Raw genomic sequence first — 23,371 nt, 5'->3', positions numbered from 1 at the left:
ACTGAAGATGTGGATCGACTTACTTAGGGGCTATCAAATGCAACACCATAATAGGGTAGTTAAAAAGGTAGGTTTCGGTTTTGTCAGGAAGCATGTTGTGAGGCATGGTCAATAAAGATGGGATTTGCCCCTCTTTGATTGAGAGTGATATCTCTGGGCCCCTCGAGTGATCGGATCCGGAAATGCATGACCATGCTACGTACGGTTAAGAGTTAACCTACAAAGGGATTCCGAATCATAGGATCGAGAAAGAGCGGTCGGCTTGAAGCTAGAACAAATATCGTGAGGCAAAGAGAATAGCATATACATGATGTCGTGACGGTTCGTCTGATATGATCTTCGTGTGCGTATAGGAGTTGGCAAGTCTTGCTAGAGGCTGCTACCAACTATTGGGCTGAGTAGGAGTACTCAGGGCATGTCTATATGTATCCGAACCCATAGGGTCACACACATAAGGGGTTGGAAGCCCAATTCCGATATGATCCGAGTTGGATTAAGTTTAGAAGTACTAATGGACCTTAGACCCAGAGGCCCGTCAGGAACCTCTATAAATAGAGGAGTGGGGCGCCCTAGGGTTTGATCCCCTTGGCCAAAAACACATCTGCCGCGCCTCCCACGCCCTCGCCCTGTTGCAACTCGCGGACCTAGTAGTCTGGCTTGTGATGCTTCCTCCCTGCACGTGTGGATACCTTGGAGGTGATGCACCTGCAGCACTTGGACAAGCCGCTGACGAGCCACGACGAGACGACGACGAGCCGCGGCATGAGGAGGACCTCGCTGTACGTCGACGAGCTGCTGAGGAGCTGCTCGACGTCGATGTGATCGACTACGAGTTTGACTACGCAGATCAACTTTGCTGCCCTGACGTGATTCTACATCTTCCGCACCTGTGCGTCGAGTGGTAATCCCGTGATCCATATACGGCAATTTTTCTAGTTTACGTGGTAGAAAAATTTTGTTTTGCACTAGTGTAGCCTACCTCGTATCCCAACAGTTGCATGTGGATGATAATAACTTAATCTTGCTTAGTCATAAAATGATCACTTAGTAAAAGAAACGGTTATGGGTTAATCAACACATTTGCTAATAAAGTTCTTTAAGTTGTTTAAAAATTCAAAAACATGATAACTTTCTAAATAAGTGTTAAGCAACCCTAAAGTGACCCCACCCTTCTTTTGTGAAGTTAAAATGATTTGAACTTTAGATGTGTACACAATCACCATCAAGTCAAGCCTGAGTTTTAAATCACAAGACACCTTACTTTACAAGAAAAGAAATGTTTATAAACTTGTCTAAATAAATATGGTCGAAATGCATCCTAAGCTTTTACAATGTTAATGAAACGCAACCTACACATAAAAGCTTGTTTTTGAAATCTTGCATGTGCATCTCGTGTAGAGCTAACCTCGTTGACGGAACGTACAAGCACGGACCAGAACGCGAAAACGGATGTCCTCCTACTGAGTTGAGCGTAATCGAGGCAAATCAAGGCCCGAACCTAAGTTCGAAAGAGCCCAAGGCTGAGTTAGGGCAAGAAGGCAAGCTCCGGAGTATAACCCAGTTTTCTAAATTTATGCACTACTTATGCTAGTTATGTTTGTGCATTAAGTTCAGAGGAGCTGCTTGAAACCTTAGTTGCATGATCCTAGGTACCTATATGCTAAGTACTAGTATGTTAAGCCCTGCAGTTGCTATGCTAAATAGGGACACGGTAAAAGTCGAGTGATTTCCTATTACTCGGGAGCTATAGGAATTCCCTGTTTACTTATGTTGAAATCATAAGTATTGACGGGCGGGGCTGGGCTATATGTTCTGGATTGGTGGATTTCCCCGTCTGTCTAGTAATAAATGTGCTAAGGCCAAAATGTGTCGGTGTTCGTGGTCAAGTGTTTGAAAGTACTAAGCTCATACCTAATATGGGATAGGGAAGCCTGGTACCTGATTAGTCTGGGTTCGTGGCTTTATCCCCACTGTCTTTGGAATTGGGTTCCCCTGCTGCAGCCTGTGGGTACAAGTGCAGTCATGGTACGGCATCGTTCCGGGACCATGGGGCCTTGTATCCAAGAGAAGTGGGCCCTGTCCACGTGCTTGGGGATTGATGGGGATGGCTGACATGTGTGGACCCGTCGTGGTACGCATATATCGTGGGTTTAGGTTCACCTTGCAAGGTTAAGAAACTCGATTCGAATCGTCTGCCTCTCACAGTTTGAGACTGCTTGATCACTATGCTGCACTGAGTAAGAAGTGGAACAAAGGATGATGATTAATACTGATGCTTGAATTAAATTGTTTGTTCAACATGCTTGCTTAGAATAGGTTTTTACCTAGAACGGTTAAACCAACTAGAACCTGCTGCTAAAACTTGAAAGTAAGGACCTACTTTAGAAGCATTTGGCAAAATAAACCCCTCAGCCAAAAAGCTTTGCATGTCTAGGAGTCGATGAATTAGATACCACCTAACGGGTAAGCCATGTTAAGTATTAGTATACTCAGCCTTGCTTGTGGCTATGTTTTTCAAGTTTTGTTATTGAGTTGGCTGCTAGTGTGTCTTGGCTGTCCCAACTCCCTCCGGGTTGGATTGTCGAGTGGGACCCGTCCACAGTCGGCGAGGATCATGGTGCTTGATATCATGGCCGGCTTCACCATGGTATTTTATATCGATGTTAGACTTACGCTTATTTTTTTCCGCTACTTTTGAACTCTGAAAACTGTACTTTATACTTTGGAACTTCTGAGTTGTAATAACTGAATGTGGGACTTGTAATGAAATATCTGGATTGTTGTAATCTCTGGACTCGTCTTCGTGCGAGTATGCTTTGTTTCGATCCGAAACAAGTGGTTTTATCGGGTGAAACCCGATGGACTGCCATTTTAACTTGATTAAAGTGTCTGCTCGCATATGAGGCGATGTTGAGTACACTTTAGCTAGGTTAATCTGGGTGGTTCCGCCACAACAGCCCCCGATCATAGCGAGAGTTATCCATGTTGCCCTAGTCACTCCAGCACAAGCGTCACGAGAGACAATTGCGCCCAAGTCGCGCACCGGAGGGAAGAAGGGGAAGGGGAAAAAGGAGGGCACTGGGGAGGCAACACTGCCGTCCCACGACCAGGAGTGGCCAACGTCGTGCTCCACTCCCTCAGCCTCTCTGGTGCTGAAAGGGCCTGAGGTGGACATGGGGAGTGTCGCATTCAAGATCAAGATGGGTATCATTATCATGGTGCAGGCTAGCCCATTCTGTGGGAAAGTCAATGAGGACACAAGTACCTATTTGCAACAGTTCCTTAAGCTCTGTAGCACCTTCACCATCAGAGGGGTGAGTGAAGATGCTATTCGTCTCCAACTGTTCCCATTCTCTTTCCTTGGGACGGTGAAGCAATGGTTCTATGCGAGCCATACGGAGGTGAATACATGGGATAAATGCTCTATGGCATTCCTTGTGAAGTTCTTTCCATTGGGCAAAACCAACGGCCTTCATGGAAGGATTTTGAGTTTCCAGCAAGCAGCTACTGAGTCAATCCCCAAGGTATAGGAAAGGCTTCAGGAGTACATCCTGGCCCGTCCTTACCACGGGATGGATAAGTGGCTCATTCTTCAGAATTTCTACAATGGGTTGACTCCGACATCCCAAGGCCATGTTGATGCTGCTGTTGGAGGAGCCTTTTCTCGCTTGCTATTGATGCTGCTACAACATTGATCGAGAAGATGGTCTCTAATCAAGGGTGGAGCGATGAACGGCTCCAACTCCATCAGAGTGGTACGCATACCGCCAAGGAAGCGGACATGCGTACCGCCAAGATGGACCTCTTGATGAAGATGTTGGATGATTACACCAAAGAGAAAGTTGCCATGTCCAATGCCGTCCAAACTATGGATTCTCACATGAGATGTGAGGTTTGTGGAAATACAAGACACTCCGAGAATAATTGCCCCGAGACTCAGGAGGACGTATTGTATATGAACGGCAACAACAACTACCGTCCACAAGGAGGCTAAGGGTGGAATCAGCAATGCCCTTATCAAGGAGTTAACAACAGTAATTCTTTCAATCCCAACCAACCCTCCTTTAGAGATCTCATTCTTGGGCAAGCTAAGATAAATGAAAGTTTTACTAAGAAGTTAGCTGCCAACAAGAAAACCTTGGATAGCCTCAACATAAAACTTGATGGTCTTTCCTCTGCTTTCAAGAACCAGCTGAGTTTTAATAAAATGCTAGAAACCAAGTTAGCTCAGCTGGCCGCTGCAGTTCCTTCTGTTGAGACAGGGAAGATCCCGGGGCAAGCCAAGTCTTCTTGTGAAAATGTTAGTGCAGTGATCGCCAAGTGGGGTAAGCCATCTCGAAGGCCATTTGTTGCTAACCATGAAGAAAAAGTTCATATACCAAGGAAGGAAGCATGGGATGAATTGGTACCAAGCAAGGAAGATCAGAGATACTCGGTGATCAGCTGCTCGATATAAGACTACTACATCAAGCAGGCCCTTTGTGACCTTGGATTAAGCATCAATATCATGCCCAAGGTGATGTTTGAAAGGTTTAACTATCCTACTTTGTCCCCTACCTTGATGAGGTTGCAGCTAGCCGACTCGATGATCCGATACCCCAAGGGGATAGTGGAGAATCTTTTGGTAATGATCCAAGGTTCCTACATCCTTGTGGATTTCGTGGTCCTCGATATGGAAGGTGACTTGGGAATGCCGCTCATTCTTGGACGATCATTCCTAAATGCTGCCAATGCAAGGATCGATGTTGGAGCTGGAGAAATCCGCTTCCGCATTGGGAGGAGGAACATGATGTTCAAATTTCAACAAAAGGAGGAGCAATGCTACCTGATCAATCAAGAAGATGAGTGGCACAGGGAGTAGACGGAGCCATAGCCCCAATACAAGAAGCCACCATCCACACCAACAAAACCTAAGAAGACCAAGAATGTATGGCGGAAGGTGGAATGAGCGTCCTCATCCACTTCTCCAGGATGGGACACCGAGTGCTAAAACAAGACGGGGAAGAGTCTCACTCTTCGGACTCAAAATGGTGAACCCTTCGCTGAATCATAAAATTGGTAGTTATCTCACATTTCCCTTTCAAAATTTTGATTTCCCCATCATTTGATATTTCAAAATGCATATTTGATTTTTTTTTAACCCATATTTGCATGCTAGAATTTTTCTAGCCATTTTTCCCTTTTCATAAAAAATTTTCTGAAAATGATTTTGAGCTAAAATCTCTTTGAAAAATTGTTTGAGCATTTATGGAGCAAACTTTGGCCGAGGCACCCATGCATGATGTCATGTAGCCGTTGGGAAGCCTATGGCAAAACGGGGTAGCCAGTGGGGTCCACCAGGGGTCGATTGACCCCTGGGTTCGGTCGAACCAGGAGCAACGGCTCCTGGGTCCCACCTGCGCCGACAGCTAGTAGCCGTTGAACACGGTTGGAATCCGACCGTTTGCCCCCATTGCTTTATAAATAGAGGCTGATAGGGGGTGATCTCCACCCATTACTCATATTTCATCCATTTACTCCCTCTCCACTCTTTGCTCTTGGGTTTCCTTTGAAGTTTTGCTGAAAAGTTGAGTGCAAACAGTCTCTCTCTCTCTCTTGATTTCTTTGCTGCAAGATTGGCCAAGCATTGATGGAGCAACGTGTGGGTAAGAATTCCATTCGATTACGCTAATGTAACCCATTTCGAGTTGCTCTTGTGTTCCCTTTATCTTTGGTGGCAAGCATGAAGTGAGTTGCTGGTGCGTTCAGGAGGATGATGGGTTCAAGCTCATCCCATTCGCGGGCTAGCGCGAGCTCTCCTCACTCCTCCGAACAAAAACCGAGCCTGACCACGATGGACTATGAAGAAGAGCAAGAAGAGCAAGTTGTACCGCAAGCCGAAGCTATGGAGGTGGACACAAGTGATGCCCCTACCTCGACTTGCAAGGCGATCAAGAGAAGCAAGCCTACGCCATCCTCAAGCTGGGCTGTTGGCACGAGCAAAGAGGTCAAGAAGAAAGTTCTATCGAACTATTATCGCTCGTTAGTTAAGTCTTTGCAAAGAAAAATCGAGGAGAGTCGTCGTTCGGTCGTACTATTCCCCAGCTCAGGTAGCAAGATCAACAACGTATATCAGCTATGCCTTTAGAACAACAAATCAAGGTTGTTCAGTTTATGTCAGAGACAAGTCTCTCGCTTGATGCAGTTTTAGGGCAAAACAAGCCGCCACCTTCAGAAAAGGTTATACCTAAATGGCCCTTTGAGTTAGGCAAGCCTCTAGTCAGGTCTGAATTGGTATAGAAGCTCTCAACTAAGATGTATGAATTCCATCAGTGGTACATGGAGGAGTTGGCCAAGGAAATGACCATGTTCGCTCTTCTTGTTAAACCGATTGATTATTTCGGTGCCGATAAGCAACTGCTGTGGTTGGAATTTAAGGATATTTATGAAGTGTACCATCAAGATGCCCTTGATGTTTCTCTTATTAGCGCCTGGGTTCTCTAAGTGTCTGTTTATTAGATGTTTGGCTCAGATCATTATTGTGTGTGTGTTTCATCCCACTAACTTTGTGTTTCATTTTATGTAGGATGCAAATTCAGAGGTGCCACCGAGAATTGTACTTCAACATTAGCTTCATGGACCCGGCGCTTATTAACCAAAAGCAGATACTAGATTAACCAAAGTCTACATTGGACCTCACATACAATCTCTTAGAGCAACAAAATTACAAGCATTACATACTACTACCTTACAACTTTAAGTAAGTGTGGGTACCGTCTATTTTTCTTTTTCTTTCCTAACCTAATTAATGTTAGTTAGTTCTAATATGAACTTTTATATACCACTAGATTCTCCTTATAATTATCATTGATAAAAGCAAGGTTATTGTCTTCGATTCGTTGCGGAAATCAGAGGAGTACCAAGAAATTGAAGACTTTCTTAACTTGTAATAATGTTGGACCTTTATCTCTATGCAAAAGTTTGTTCCTTAAATTTTCACCTAACATTGTATAATTCATTATTTTAATTCGCAGTGCATGGAAACGATCCCGTAAGACTCACTGAGGTGAATTCAAAGAAACACTTGGATTCAAAACAGATTTTCCGGTATGTAAGGAGTTTGCACATTTTATTGTACATTCTATAACAGGAATATTTTATAAATTGTTTTTTTCCACTAAAGTGTTATAGACAGGAACAAGGGAATAATTTATTTGGATACTACATCTGTGAGCCATTTTGTGAAGGACAAGGTGCTATCAGATGATATCCATGTACGTAAAATAAACCTATTAATAATTAATCATTGTCTAGCTCCTTATATTTTAATTGTTGGTTTAACTTTCACATTTTTCCAAATTACAAATGATGAGGATTAGCAACAAACTCATGCCACAGGATAGGATTTTGGCAATCCAAGAAGCACTCCTAGGATTTCTGGTGGACGAGGTGATAAATCCCCGAGGAGAATTTTATTACGATGGACATTCAATTTGATAAGATCTCGCTAGGGTTGGTTCCCGATCTTTCGATGAGAGGGCGTGGGGTAACTCGATTGATGGATGGAGACGACGTTCACGGTCCGATTACAGCCTTCCAAGCTGCGCCTTAGCAACCGATGCACCACCTCCAATGGCTACCACGATCTTGTGGAGCGCGTCACCCGGCCACTAGGGCACTCGTCCTGCAAGCAATCGAAGAACTAGCAAGAACAAGTATAACTAGTACTAAATTTACTAGATGAAGATGAAGGTTTCAAACTCAATCTCAAATAAGGTGGGGTTCCGAAGACAAGAAGATGGACGGTTGATCCAACACGCGCGCTTACAAGCAAGTAGCGAGAGCTAAACTTGATCTAAACCAAACCCAACTATTCTTGGTGACGGCTAAGGGGTATATGAAGGTGGGAGGACGACTACCAGGGTGTTGGGGTCGTGCTCCAACCCTAGGACACGTCCCTAATGGACCCGACTTGATACACAGCCCATTAAGCCAAATTAAAGTGACGTGGCACCTTTGGACAGAAAACCTATCGGTAGTAATTCGATCATTGTGGCCACCTCAGACCAGATATGGACTTGAATCTGGATCCATATGAAAATATACTTCATAACGAATCCTTGAAGTACTTGAACACCCCAATCCGAGTTCGTATGCGATCGTGGTGACCATCACAAGTTGGTGTTGTCCTGAAGTCCGAATCCAGCCTACGCGAGTCCTTTTCTCTTTCGGTCTTCTCCCTGGTTCCTAACCAAAACAAGAGTGCACGCATCTCCATGGTCTAAATAGGATGGACAGGAACTCAAGAATGAACTTACTTGATGATTAAGTTGACGAGCACAGGCACGAGTAATAGGACCAGAAACTGGTACTTGTGTAGGCATGGATGTATCGTTGGTGTTGATGTCCTCATCACAATTGCCCTACCGGAAGACTCACCGTCGGATCCTAATAATTAAGGGGACAAATTATTTTATATAGAGTAATTGTATAAATACTAGTTTCATGTGTATAATATACTAAGAATTGTATATGTAGTAGTTATAATTAATATTATGCATATAGTATCATGAAATATATACACGATATGTATACAATACAAATGTATACGTATACGTAGTGTACGCTAAGGATGTATACGTGTGTGTATATATATTAGTGAAACAACAATTAGTATTTATATGGAAAAGAATTTAGGGTAAAAAGAAAAAGGTCTTTAGTCCTATTGGTATTACCAACCGGGACTAAAGGGGCTATCTGCATGCGCCTGCATGGCGGCCCCTTTAGTCTCGGTCGGTATATCAACTGTGACTAAAAGAGGTCCTTAATCCCGGGACTAAAGAGGGGGACCTTTAATCTTGAAAGATTAGTCCCGGTTGGATTTTTGAAAAATATAAGACTATCCAACTGGAACCGATGCTCAGTTTTCCATCAGTAACGAATACCTTGAGCTGCAGGAAAATTGGTTGGTTTGTGATAAATCGCTGCTCTGCCTCTTCTACGGAAGCATGGATGCCTCTTCTAGAGCTTCTTCCCAACATTCTTCCGCTCTTGGCCGGTATGAGTGGATAAGTTTTGAGATTACTCGGCTGACAATATCATTAACGACTACTGGAACAATCATCTCCATTTCATAGTTCTAATTCGTAGAGGTCAAGTAGGTGAAAGAGAACTGACGAGGTTCATTTTCATGTATAGAGGCATATATTTATAACGTGGAGAAATTTTAGCGTGCTTGGAAAAAAATAAGAGCTGTACAACCGGTGAAATCGGACGGTGGAAACAAAGAGTAAATACTATGAAGTAACAAGAAGTACCACAGCAGTACTTTAAATGCTTTTAACACAGCTCAACCTGAGGAATATACATAGGACAAAGAAATATACTGAAAAAAAAAGCTATGGAATTTCTTGGTGCAGATCGACATAAAAAATATCAGAGGATCAAAATTCATCTTTTGGTTGTTCAAATTTTATTTATAGTTAGTATACAATTCTATTGAACTTAGGGTATCGTTAATTATCCCTTATCACCTCAAATATTCTTTGAGAATATTGTGGAGCTTCATGAGCTGGACCGCACTAATGATGCACCACGAGGTGCGGATGTATTAATTTGGGATATGGCAGGGGTGCTTTGATAAATATGGGAAGAAGCCACTGTGCTAAATTTCAGCTCGCCCTAGCTACTTCCTTCATTCGGTTAGAAGACATCTGCAGGCTGGGAATACTAGAAGGCACCACGGTGAAAACGATGAAACTCCACATGCCACAATGGAAGGCAAGTAATGAAGTAATAGCTGTGCTCTGCTCATATAGTCATATTAGAACATAGTATTTTTTTCTACAAAATGCAAAGATAAAAGACAAAATTGCAGACATATGTACGTATGTAATAGTTAGAACTACAAAGGAAATTTTGATTTAACTCATTTTTCTCTTTTGTTATTGAAATTGAATTAGTTTTATTTTTCTATATAGATGGCTCATTACAAGGAATACGAGTATAAGTGCCAAAAATCATTATGATGGAAATAAAAAATGTCACGAAATAGTTCTCATGCAGCGATGGTTTAAGCAATTTCGTCGTTAAGTTGAAGTAGACAAATATCTTTGTGGCGAACACAAATTTTCGTCAAAAAAGAGCAACAATCAGCGACAACCAATCCAATTCATCATCAAATATTGATTAATTAGTGTTGGTTCCGTTTTGTGACAAATTTTTGTCACAAAATGTATTTTTGCCTTTTTTATTATTTATTGGACTAACTTCGAATTTGAACTACATGTAAGACATTTAAATTACAAAAAAAAGTGATATACGAGTACATTTATACATCAACATACCATATGCCAATTTGCAAGGAAAAGTCAAATATTTGTATACTTTAAAATCTATTTTGCTTCATTGGTTAATAGTTTTTTATTTCTATCTATGATGAATTTCCATGTTTTCTGTGACGATTAGCAATCAACATTGAAACTCAAATCTGTTATAGTGCTCCATGATTCACTTTGAAACTTGAGAGCCGTTCGGTTCTTAGGTAAGCTTTCGGCCTGTTCGCTTCAGCTTATTCAGCCAGCTTATCAGCCACCAAACAGTGTTTTTCTCTCACAACAAATCAGCCGTTTCAGCTTTTCAGCCGGCTTATAAGCTGAAGCGAACAGGCCCCTTGCTTAGCAAGAGCAAACCTCGCCTTGCCATCATGAGTGAGACAAATTGACTCTCTCACGGTAGCAAGGAATTTTCTTGCCAGCAAAGGCCTTGTGGCCGGTTGCTCGCCAAACAAACGCTCTGCTTTCCTATAGATTCTCGCTGGGCAAAGTGAGGCTAGCCTCGCTTGAGGATCCAAAAAGATTGAATTTTGCCTAGCGAGAATTTATGGGAGTTGGTCAAATTTAAGTTTGTTAGGAGGACGTTATAGATTATAGTTATTATCATGTTGTCAAAACTGAAATTAAAGGCTATTATTATTTTGGGCTATTAGAACCAACAGGGTTGTATACTTGTATCGATTCAACAAGCACCTATACATGCAACAAGCACCTGTGTTTGTTCCTCATGTTATCATAAAGTAAGAGCATCTCCAACAATTGATGTAAAATGGATTGCTATTCCCATAAACTGCCAGGATACATAAAAATAGTCAAAAAAAACTGCTCCAACACCATACCTAAATGGATTGCTATCCCTAAATTTTTAGACTATGACCTAAATTTCTCTCTCCTATATGTAAATATACCAATCCAATGCTGGATTGGTAAAACTGGCAGCACTCCACGTGGGAAGGTCAACTGCTCGCTCGGGATTTTTTCGTGCCGCACCTGCCGCCGTGCTCTCCCCAAACACATCGCCTCCGGCTGCCGGAGCTCACCGCCGACCATGCCGTCGCTTGCCCTCACCCCTCCACCTCCGATTTGCTCTCTACTAGCCTTGCCCGACCCGCGGGGAGAGCGACAGCGCGCTATCGTGGGGAGGGGAGCAAGGGATGGGCGCGCGGGCGGAGCGGCGGCAACCTGACGTAGGGAGAGCGGCGGCACGCCGGCGTGGGTGGAGGATGATCCTCACTGAGATTGAGCTCCGCCGCGTGGGCGAGCTCGATGGGTGAGCTCCGGCACGCCGCCCTCGCCGAAGAAGGAGCGGGCACAAGAGGGATGCAATGGCAACTCAGCTTGGGTGAGGAAGCGGTCATCGAGGTCGGCGAGGGGAGGGAGCAGAGGGCGGCGGGGGCTAGGAGGAGAGGGCGGCGGGGGAGGGAGGAGAAGGCGGCGAGGGAAGGGAGGGAGAGGAAGAGTAGCTGCACGGCGTGGGGCGAGCGGCAGCGCAAGGGAGGAGCCGGCGATAGGACGAGGGGAAGAAGAGATGAAGAAGATGTGTCTAAGTTATAGATTGTCCCTTGAAAAAAGATTTTATTCGTGAATTAGTCCTTAAAAGGATTATATGTCACCACCTAAATTTTTCTCTCTCCTATACCTAAAACTGATTTTAGATCACCAGTTTACATATGCTGCTGGAGATGCTCTAAAGCTGGAACAACAATACAATGTCACTTTTTACGTTGATCTCAACCATTTATTTGTAATCGATCTTTACATTTTTACTCCATAAACCTCCTGTGATTTACCCTGAAAAGTTTCGAAGTTCGTGCCTAGAAGGAAAAAAAAAGTCCAAATTACAACTATCTTTCGGTTAAATTTACCCTCTAAACTATGTTTTTGTCAAATTTACCCCATAAACTATGCTATTTGGTTCAACTTACCTCATAATGCATTTTGTCATTTTTGTTTCTTCATATACAAGTTGAATTTTAATTTGAAACTTTGCAGGATGGTTGTGAACATCATAATCTATATTAAAAAATATTTTATAACTTTTTATTATTAGTTTTTATATAATTTTGTATCTTAAGGATGCATTTATTATTAAATATTCTAACTATCAAAATAATGATAAAAAATTCATAAGACTTCACTTGTGCATGGAGAAATAGAAAAGATAAATTGTGTTAAGGAGATAAATTGAATCAAATGTCATACTTTAGGGGTAAACTGAACCAAAGAAATATATTTTAAGCGTTATCCAGACTTTGGTTACAGAGTAATTTGGACTTTTTTTCAACTCAGCGTACTGAGTCCGCTTCTTGTCAAACAGATGTAGGAACACAATACGTATTCGCTTCAGGGAAACGCGAATACAGTTCAACCCATTACGCATCATCAACCCCGACCTCCTTTCGCCCGCGAGCCGCGACTTTGCGCTCCGCAACGCTCCCTCCTCTGCTTCCCTCCTTCGCCTCGTTTCAAACCCTAGAGCCCCTCCTCCCCCGCCAGCACCCTAGCCCTAGCTCCGGGAGCCCACTCCCATCGCCCCCTCCGCCGCCCCGGCCGCCCCCCGCCTCCTACACGCCTAGCTCCACCCGCGCGAGCCCCCCTACGGCGGCTCGGGGCCGGTGCGGAGGCTCTCGGCGTGGGAGGGGCTGGGCGGGGAGGGAATGGTGTGGCGGCCATGAGCCGTCCCTCTTTCCGGCCGCGGCCGGTGGACATCCACAGGAGGCTCCCCATCGTCCGGTTCGCGCGGGAGCTCGAGGACGATGACCCCACGTTCGCGCTCCGGGCCGCGCCTCCCCTGCTTCGGTACTCTGCACCGGAGCCGGCGGCTGACGGCGAGGTAATGCGCGATCACAAAGTTATGATTAGATTAGAGACTCGTTGTAATGTTGCTTCCTGAAATGGACTGAATTTTGGGGCGTGTTTGGCCTTTCATTGGCTTAAACCTGGTGGCCTTATAAGGTGTGTTGTGGGTGAGCACCTCGGCAACAGAGTGATCGCCCCTAGCTTGTTGACCCAGGACCCATGCATCCGTTTGAACGGGCTCTAGGATTCGCTATTAACAAATTGGCCCTACTGAGCTTCAAGATACCTCACTGAAGTGAGTCAGAGAACTTATGTTGAACTCAAACTCTAAGGACCTATTATTAAGATATTATATTACAATGTCATGCACTGATTGTAAAATTCGATAAGGGAGTCAAAGAACACTAAAATTTCAGACTCAAAACTCTTATGACCTAGATTATTTAGATATGATGTCTTTAAATGTTACCTGATACTGATTGTTAAATTGAAAGGGAGCCTATCAGGTTATATTTCAAAATTGCTTGATAAATACGGCTTACAACTCTATCTCTGTATGATGGCCAAAATGATACCCTATCTCCATTACGGACATCAAGATTAGGAATGAAGGCTTGATATACCAAAGAGTTTAGACGTGGATCATTATCTGATAATTCATTACCTTCATAGGTTGGTGATCATTTTTTTTTGACCGGAAACTGTGAGGGAAGCCCCCACAATAGATTTTCATTAAATAGAAAGAGTTACACACACACACACACAAGCAAAAAGCCACAGAGAAGCTACTAGGAATATACAAAAGACTAGGTTACAAAGTGTTCAACCAATCCATACCAGCTTGATGATGATATATTGATATTCAGCTTTTATCCTGTACGAATGCAGGATAACCTCCTTTTCTAAAGCCTGCTTCCGACCAGCCACATTAGGGACTTTATTCTCAAAGACAAAATCATTCCTTTCCTTCCATATGCACCAAGCCGAAATAATTAATATCTCCATGAAGAAGGGGAAAGGGAATGATTTTCTCCCAAACCGCCATTTTTTTAATTTTTTAGTCTAGTTGAGTTTTGTACGCTTCTCATGCTGTGCAATCTTGTTTGTTTGCATGCCACTTAACTGAGTTGTGCTATCTTGTGGTCCTCGACTACATCTATTCATCCTTCTGTTTGGATGCAGCTCTATAAAACTTTTTTTTTTGTTTAGTAGTTGATATAAGGCGTAGGATACTGTTACATAGTTTGGCAGATATGATCTAATCTCTGCTTTGCAGGCGCATCCAGCACCTAACAAGAAGAATGCCCAAGAAATACCCACACCCCAGTATGATGTTGTTGATACATACGAAAGGGACTATACGCGTACCTTTGCACAACCCACAACATACATACGTGGAAGAGGAGGTTTATTTCTTGTGATTTCAATAGTTGAAATTACATAATATGTTCTCTTGAGTGATTGTACTTCTTAGTGTAACTACTGTTTGCACTTGCAGCCCGAGCTGAAGTTGGTGATTTTATTGAGTATGACCTGGATAATGAAGATGAAGATTGGCTTGAAGGTTATAACAATGAGCGGAAAAATCTTAATGCTGAAATGTAAGGAATATACTGCAAAGCTAGATATACTATTGTATTGTATACATATGATATTTGCTTATTATAACTCCGTACGTTATAAGTCAAAGATCAAGATTAATTTGTTTGTACAGAAATGCTTACATTTTCTTAGCTATGGGATGTTGCAAACTTTCTCATTGATGAAGTTTATAATTCTATTTTGATGGCCAAAGTGCACCTATTTTGAAGTTCAAAGGGCAATTGTTAACTATATCCACTTATCTACAGTTCAAGTTGAACCTTCTATCTCCAGCTTTGGGAAAACTAGTGATAAAATTGCACTTTTGCATGTAGAGTAACTGTAGTCTTGCCAAAAGAAATCGTAAGTACCGTTTGAAAAATTTAAGGTGACATCACATGTTACAGGTTGGAGGCCCTCCTATTTAAGCTGGAAATTTTGGACCACAAAGCTCGAGAAAGAGCAGGCATCATAACACCTACCATGATTGGACCAATTCCAGTCATTTTGCAGCTTGATTCTGCCTTTGAGGTAATAATTTCATGGGAGAATTACAACTTGCCCCCTTCAATTCATGTTTTGCTAAATGTCGAATCTAAACTTAATTCAGGGAAAGTTTCATGGCCACTCCACTTCTTTCCTTTTCTTTTTGTATTTTTTTATTTCCATGTTGCTTTGCAGGTCCCATTCTCCCATGTCTTAGGTTATGAAAGTTGAGCCACATAATACCCAAAAAACATTTGAAATTTCTCCTACATTATTTATTAAAAAAATGCCATCAGGCCGTGTTATATGTGCATGTATTCTTCACAGTTTATGTCCACGAATAGTTAACAAACATGAGCTTTTTCACCGAGAGAGGGTGTAATATTATGAGTGGGGTTACTGTTAACTACCGGTAAGGGTCCTGGACCTGTGCAACTTACCTTGTAGTTCGTTTCCTTAAATTTATTTTCATATAAGTCAAGTTATCCCTATAAACAGAGTAGAATTTCTTTCATCGCAAAGATTAAATAAAATGTTTGTTACGGTGCTGGAATTACCACATGGACAGTACATGTGAGAACTTCTCTGAAAAGCGCTAGGCCATCGGCAGGTGACATGGTGGTGCCTTGCACCTATTAGCTAATTATTAGGTGTGTTAGAAAGTGATTAGGTGCTAGGGGAAGGGTGGTATCGAGCTTCTGCATATAGGCTGGCTAGATTGCATCTATTTTTTTTCTCATTCGTGATTAAAGTGGTTGTCCATATTGCATCTGATGCATCAATGAATCAAGCTATGATGATGCCACCTGACAAAAAGCATGTGCTTCAATCATAATTTCATTTGCTATTGCATTTGTTAGTTTTAGAAATAAGGGTATTGCCCATGCATTTATTAGTTTTTGAAATAAGGGTATTGCTCTACTGCACGCTATCAATTATTTTAAATTTGGTACTCGTACACTGTTCAATCATAATTTGGATTTGAAAATACAAATTTGCAGTAAAAGAACTCTACTGTCTATGCTTTGACTAGAAACATAAGTTGTATTGTTATACCACTATAACAGCTCCAATTAATCCACAGCATTTTAATGTGACCTGCCAAAATGAATAGTTCAAATTTTCTTTGTATTATTTGTTAATGAGTGAATTTGTTGTCGTTTCTATTTTTACCGGATTTTTGTGATTTTATTATTATTTGGTGGACTTGATTATGTTAAACAATTAAATAGCAGTGTTCGGAACCTAATTTAAGAACTAGATCTTGGATTTGCAGAATTATTAATGGCTTGTTTGGATAAAACCATTCCCTCCCAATACATGCAGATTGGAGTGTGAAAATGAACTAGTTTCCTTGTCAATCCCTCCCAATATGTATGGATTGGAGAGGATTATGCTATATCAAACAAGGCCTAAATGTTTATGCTTTGAAAGGAATCCTGCTACTATGTTGTAATTACTTCACAGTTATTTCAATACTAGCTTATGCTTACAAGGTGTTTCTAATCCAGGCTTTGCAGTACTTATCTGTCTGGTATGCTGTATTCCAGGCTGCATACAGCTATTGGAAGGCAAAGGTACATCTCATCTTCACAATATAGTATATGTATTTGGCTCTTTTCATATGTCATGCATGGTGCATCTGTCTTATTTTGTCATGGTTTTCAGCTTTCTCAATTCTGTATTCCTATCTATCGCTATATTTGTCTTATGTATGCAAACTCTCTTGAAGATTACCTTTTATTATTTCGTTGAAAACTATCTATTTCCTTTATGTGTTAGTGTTATTTACTGTACCCGCGTTGACTTTTTTTTGTGTCAGAGAGAGCGGTGGCAAAAACCTATTTTGAGGCATTTGCAGGTTAGCACAGTTTCTTTTGGTACCCTGTCTACATAATTTTTCATGCATTCTTTTGTTGTCCTGCTTTGGAGATTTTTTTTTTGAACTAGCCTTATGTGAACTATCTTAAATTCTGAGATGCATGATTTTGTCCATGTTTGGCAGTGAAGTAGCTTATTAGAAGTGCTTCTCAGGCCACTATCTTGGAATATTAACATGCTGGAAGCCCTTTTCTAGAACCACAACTGAAATATAAACAGAAATTAACTTCTTGGCAACTATTTCCTGTGACTACACTGATAATTTCTGCCTTGCTATAAGAGACTGTCAACTGGGCCTCTTTTATAGAATCCGTTATGCACCATCTGTTGCATTATAATATTTTTCCCACTTTTAGATAAGTAAACCAGAGCAGAGTTCTAGAGTCAAAGAAGTAACAGAACATTTGGTTCTTCGACTATTTTTGTGCTGCTTCCTTATACATTAATTCCTGTTTCAGTATTAGGATTTTGTTTAATTATGATAAGTCAGAGGAAAACTTTCTGTCCTTTATTAGTCATTCTGTTCTTCTTAATGTTATTATGTTCTTTTCTCTTTTATAAATTGCAACAAATAGAAAAGAACAGCCATCCTATTTCTGTGTGCTTTGTTTTTTTACATAACTTCTTGAGTGACTTTTTAACTTTTTTTTTTGGGTAAAGCCGCCTCCACCACCAAGTGATACAAATCCATACAATGTCTTCAGACCAAGAGAGAAGGCTCATCGTCTTCACACAAGAAGGGTCAGTGTTTAGAAACCAGGCATGATCATTGAAAACCTTCTGTTGGTTTTGAGATGTTAAAATCTAAAAGAGCTTCTTTGATATATTTGCCTGGTGTGATATATTTCTTATGTATACTTACATTCTGATTATTGATTACATCTTTTTAGATGCAACGTCGAGAAAATAGTGCCCAATCATTCGAAAGACTCCGCCTGGTATGTGCAACAACAATAATTAAGTTCGTGTGATTATTATTTTTTTCAGAGTAGGTTGCTTTTTTTTTTAAGTGCATGCTACGCAGGTGCTTCAAGTCTCTACCAAGGATTTGGTATCATGTTGATATTCTTTTGCTTACTTTAATCTCTTCTTTGTATGCATGTTTTCAGATGTAATTTCAGGAAAACTTAATTTGATGATAATGCATGTTTTGTTCAAAATGGGATTATAAATGCAGATAAATTCCACGTTTTGTTTGCTAGTTATGGCATTGTCTGTGTTTGCTTTTGCTGCATTTATAATGCACACGACTTGTGTGTGCTTGTAACATAATGGAACAATCTTTCATATGGCTTTTTACTTGTACAATTATTGGCAGGTAATGCTTAAGTATTGATTTACTTGCATTTGTATGCTGTGAAATTCAAACAGGTGAGGCGAAACCTAAAGCAAGCTAAGGTACTAGTGGAGGCTTTGATTAAGGTATGCTCATGCATGAAATGTTTTCAGAATGTCTTGAGAAAATAATAAACTCTAAAACTAATTATTTTCCATTACAGAGGGAAGAGAAGAAACGTGAGGCCATGGACTGTGAGGTCCACCTTCGACGTATACAAATGAAATACAAGGTGAACACTACAAATGGATTGCTTTCAAACTTAATTGCTCACATCTCTTTTCTGCTTAACTCCATAGTGAGCTTTTATTCTTACATGCATTCATGAACTCCTAACTTGAGTTTTACATGTTGAATAAAGACGAATTTTATTGAACTTCAGAAGTTGATCTGGAATTTGAATTCTTATCATGACTAGACTCAAAACAGGATGCTGCCTGTAAAAAACTAACAATTGATGATTTCTTTTGTAAAGCATGGTTAGGATATCTGTTTCATCTCATAATTTGCTGATTATAACTGATGACTAATAGTGAATTAGAGCTTCGGCTCCTAGTAGTAACTGAGGTGTGCCCAGCTGCAGTGAAGACATATTTTCCATTGACTGTTAGCATGTTCAATCAGCATGCCACCAACGTGTGCCCTTCTGTTATTTTCTTTTTAATGCATGCGGAGCATTCCCAAGATGAATGAATAGTTGTTTTTTTATGAATAACAATGCAGAACATCTTTGCCAGTGATTTCTACTTCTATGCAACCTCGCGCTTCAATGCTATGTTTAGTTTTGCTGGTTTTGGTTTTCTTTTAAATGAATATGGTATGCTTGTGAAGATATGAAGTTTGTTCAGAAAAGAAAATGAACAAAAGCAATATGATTATGATGATATTTGTTGCTGATATGAAATATTTATTAGTCGTGCACTCCCGGTCACAAAAATAGTGACATTTTGGACATCAACACAATCCTCTAAGAACAAATTTGGCTACAATATATACTATAAATACATTTAATTAAACAGTAGGTTGCTATAAAATTAGTCTTATTATGAAACTAATTTTTTAGACAAATCTACTCGTACCATTTCGAAATGTTTAACTCGATAGACACAAAGTAATTGCTGATCAAACAAAGTTTTCATATGTTGCTAATTGACTGGGCAACCAAAACATCACTCTTTTTTGTGACTGGAGTACTAAAGTTAATTGGAGTATGTTTTAGGATTAATATCCTATGCTAGGGATGCAAGTTTCATTTCGTTGGGTCGACCCAAAACTCATTCAAATGAACTAATCCCCGGATTTCTAAGAAAGAAACAACAACAACATAGCCTTTCAGTTCCAAGTAAGTTGGGGTAGGCTAGAGTTGAAACCCAACAAGAGCCACAAATCAGGGTTCGGGCACATGAATAGCTGTTTTCCAAGCACTCCTATCCAGGGCTAAATCTTTGGGTATATTCCATCCTTTCAAATCTCCTTTTATTGCCTCTTCCCATGTCACCTTTGGTCTTCCTCTTCCTCTCTTCACATTACTGGCACGCCTTAGGGTTCCACTACGCATTGGTGCCTCCGGAGGCCTTCGCTGGACATGTCCAAACCATCTCAGCCGGTGTTGGATAAGCTTTTCTTCAATTGGTGCTACCCCTAACCTATCACGTATATCCTCATTCCAGACTCGATCCCTTCTCATATGACCACAAATCCAACGCAACATACGCATTTCCGCAACACTTATCTGCTGGACGTGTTGTCTTTTTGTAGGCCAACATTCTGCACCATACAACATTGCAGGTCTAATCGCCATCCTATAAAACTTGCCTTTTAGCTTCAATAGTATGCTTGTCATATAAAATTTCTGATGCTTGGTGTCACTTCATGCACCCCGTTTTGATTCTATGACTAACATCATCATCAATATCCCCATCTCGTTGTAGCATTGATCCTAAATATCGAAATGTATCCTTCTAGGCACTACTTGGCCTTCCAAACTGACATCTCCCTCCTCATGTGTAGTAGTGCTAAAGTCACATCTCATATATTCAGTTTTAGTTCTGCAGAGTCTAAAATTTCTAAGCAAGAAAATTGATATTAAAATGAACTAAGGGAGTCACCCAGGCTTTGCATTTTGGTGGGATATGTTCTTGCATGGTTTTCTGACTGTAGTTTCTAAATTTATTATTTTACATTTTTCTACGCCGATAAGGTTAGGCCTTCTGTAAAACACCTCAGTATGATTTGACCTGAACAAAATCATTTGGAAATCACAAGACTTGTTATGAGCACATACTAAGAATACTGGAAAATATAACTTTTTTTTGGAAGCCCTGTAATACCAGTTATCCCTTGCTATACTTAGCTTGGGATCACATTATTTGTATTGTCTGATTGTCTCCCATAATTACAAGAATTTGTTTTCTTTTCAGCATGAAGCGCAACTTCTTGATGACGGGATTGCACTATCAGGCCTTCAGCAAGTTTCTACTCAATATGGATCAAGTGAAGATTATTCGGATTCAGATGATACAAGTACTGAGCAACCAAATTTACAACCATTTGCTTTTCACCTTCGGCTCCCTGATAAAAAGCTATCGGTCATCTCATCAGTACGTTTAAAGCATGAACATGAGTTGAAGAGAAGGTTGCAGCAGACTGCCTGGTTATTCAAAAGGGTATGCTATTTCTTTCTATTTTATCATCAGTTGCATCTTGAAAGTGACCTCTGTCCTTTCTTCATGCGTTTTGAAAAAGCCTCACTGTTCAGTTCACAACATATTTTGGGAAGATTGTTGTAAATTTCTTTGAAAGTTGACCAGATTTCTGAAATGCAGGATCCTGAGGAGCCAGTAATGCTGTTCACAAGACCGCTTGATCCTGGTAAGTTGGAGATAGCTGGCATCAGGCCACCACCAGCTCCATCTATTGATGGTGGAGCCACTGCACAGCCATTCCGGTGCCAGGGCAGGATCGGGCGAGGTGGCCGGATCATCTTTGACCGTTGGAATCCCCTCTAGGTTCCAATTGGTCAACAGGCCTCAGTTTCTACAGTATAATCATAGACCCCATGTGTTAGAAGGATGAAGCACCATGCTTGTTGTTATGTATGTCGTCGATTCAACTGGTGAGAGATGAAGCTGGAGCAGCTGTTTCTCCATGAGCCAGATTTGCCCTCTGGGATGCTCCATTTTCTGCTGCAGGGAATTTTAAGGCTTACATATCTGATGAGAAGAAATGTTGGACGATGCTCCTGGATTTGCTTCTGGTTCTCACATAACTAGAGTGAAAGCTGGCAATAGGCACATGGGCTGCCTTTTCTCAGCTATTTGTATAGTTTTTCACTGTAGCTGAGATGGTAAGCAATTTAGTGCAGAATTTTTTCCTTCTCTTTGCTCTAGGGTTAGTATCTAATGCAAATATGCAATTCTTTGGTTAGCTATTTACTAGGAATGGGAATGTTCCTCATAGATATAGGGAAAATGATGTGTAACCAAGTAAATTGTGTTGCTTATTAATATTGTTCACGGGATCGAATATATTGGCGCTTTTTAAACTTGTTTCACAGAGTCGTTAAGGTCTTAAAGCTCTCAAAATATAGATTTAAATAACTAAAATGTGCCATTTGAGGTCAAAAGGTCAAAACGCTTGGTACTTTCTCCATTCTCTCCATTCTACGTTATTCTCTCCATTCTACGTTATAGGTCGTAAGGCTCTCAAAATATAGATTTAAGTCACTAAAATGTGTGCCATTTGAGATCAAAAGGTCAAAATGCCTAACACTCCTCGTTATAAATTATAAGTTGTTTTTGCTTTTATTTTCCTATGTATTTATATTTAGATATATAGCAAAAGTTATATACATAGAAAATCTAAAATAACTTATAATTTGGGACAGAGAGAGTAGTAAAGAAGCCCGAGAGTAAATATGGAAAGGTGAAACCTGAAGGTAGGGATGGATATGGATGTATAGAAATCTGTATTCGTATTGCCAAAAATGTCAATATTAATATTTATAATTATTTTTAATATGGATGTCAAACTCGATTTAGTTTTCAGTTTTTTTTCTCCATCCGATTTTAGATTCGATAAAATTGTGGAATATCCGACATAGTCATATTTCGGAAGAAGAATAAAGTATCGGATAAAACCATCTAAAACTTATTTTGAATAATTACTAATTACAAATATTTTTAATTTTAATATTGCTAATAAGATAATGATGTATTTTATATTTATGGAAATATTTATTTATATTTATTCAATTTATTCAATCATTTAAATATTTATTAGTAAACATGTTATTTTCAATAAGCTATCTATTATGTATTATATACTCATTATTTACTCTTGTAGCATAATTTTTTATCGACTATTAAATTAATAATAAAGCAAATTGATACTCGTTACAACGCTATATGCTATATTCCAAATCAAGTAAGTATCCGAATGTGAACTATTTGTTTTGTATTCATATTCGATAATATTTGTATTCGTATCTGAGTTCGAATTGAAATGTGGTAAACAGTGATATTTGAATTCGATTACATGTGTATTCGATCCGAATCCATCCCTATCTGAAAAGAACTAGATAGAGTCTAGCTACAAAGATTCGTGTAATGTCAAACAACAGTATATGTGCATGAGAGTCAGCAGCTGCAGAGCTTGAACTTTGCCAAGGTTAGGAGAGAGCAAAATAAGGGCATGTTTGGGACTGCTCCGCTCCAAAAAAAATAGCTCCACTCCAGCTTCATCTTGCCAAACACCTTCAGCTCCAACTATACCAACTCCAAAAAAAATGTGGATCTGAGGGGCAACTCCAAGATTTTCCTGGAGCTCCTCAAAGGGTGCTCTCAAAAAACAACTTTTATAACCCCTCTTGGAGTTGGGTAGAAATTACCCACCAATGCCACCCTTTACAGTACCGTTCCGAAAGAAAAAAAAACAACCGTGGCCCGTTCGCCGCGACTCCTGTTCTTCGCCCGCG

General features: G+C 40.5%; 1 protein-coding gene across 1 annotated transcript; it reads left to right on the top strand.

The window, feature by feature from the left end:
- Window positions 1–12,721: 12,721 nt before the first annotated feature.
- On the top strand, window positions 12,722–21,940 carry LOC101785565 (enhancer of polycomb-like protein 1). Its single transcript, XM_004973182.3, has 12 exons — window positions 12,722–13,146; window positions 14,389–14,518; window positions 14,611–14,713; window positions 15,101–15,224; window positions 16,691–16,756; window positions 17,002–17,040; window positions 17,721–17,801; window positions 17,951–17,998; window positions 18,432–18,482; window positions 18,560–18,628; window positions 20,817–21,062; window positions 21,222–21,940. Exons 1-12 carry the CDS (start codon window positions 12,985–12,987, stop codon window positions 21,402–21,404), a joined length of 1,302 nt encoding a protein of 433 aa, XP_004973239.1. The 5' UTR covers window positions 12,722–12,984; the 3' UTR covers window positions 21,405–21,940.
- The last annotated feature ends 1,431 nt before the right edge of the window (window positions 21,941–23,371 follow it).

The sequence above is a fragment of the Setaria italica genome, chromosome VI (genome assembly GCF_000263155.2).
Source record: "Setaria italica strain Yugu1 chromosome VI, Setaria_italica_v2.0, whole genome shotgun sequence".
NCBI lineage: Eukaryota > Viridiplantae > Streptophyta > Magnoliopsida > Poales > Poaceae > Setaria > Setaria italica.
This window is presented reverse-complemented; position numbering and strand designations above follow the sequence as displayed.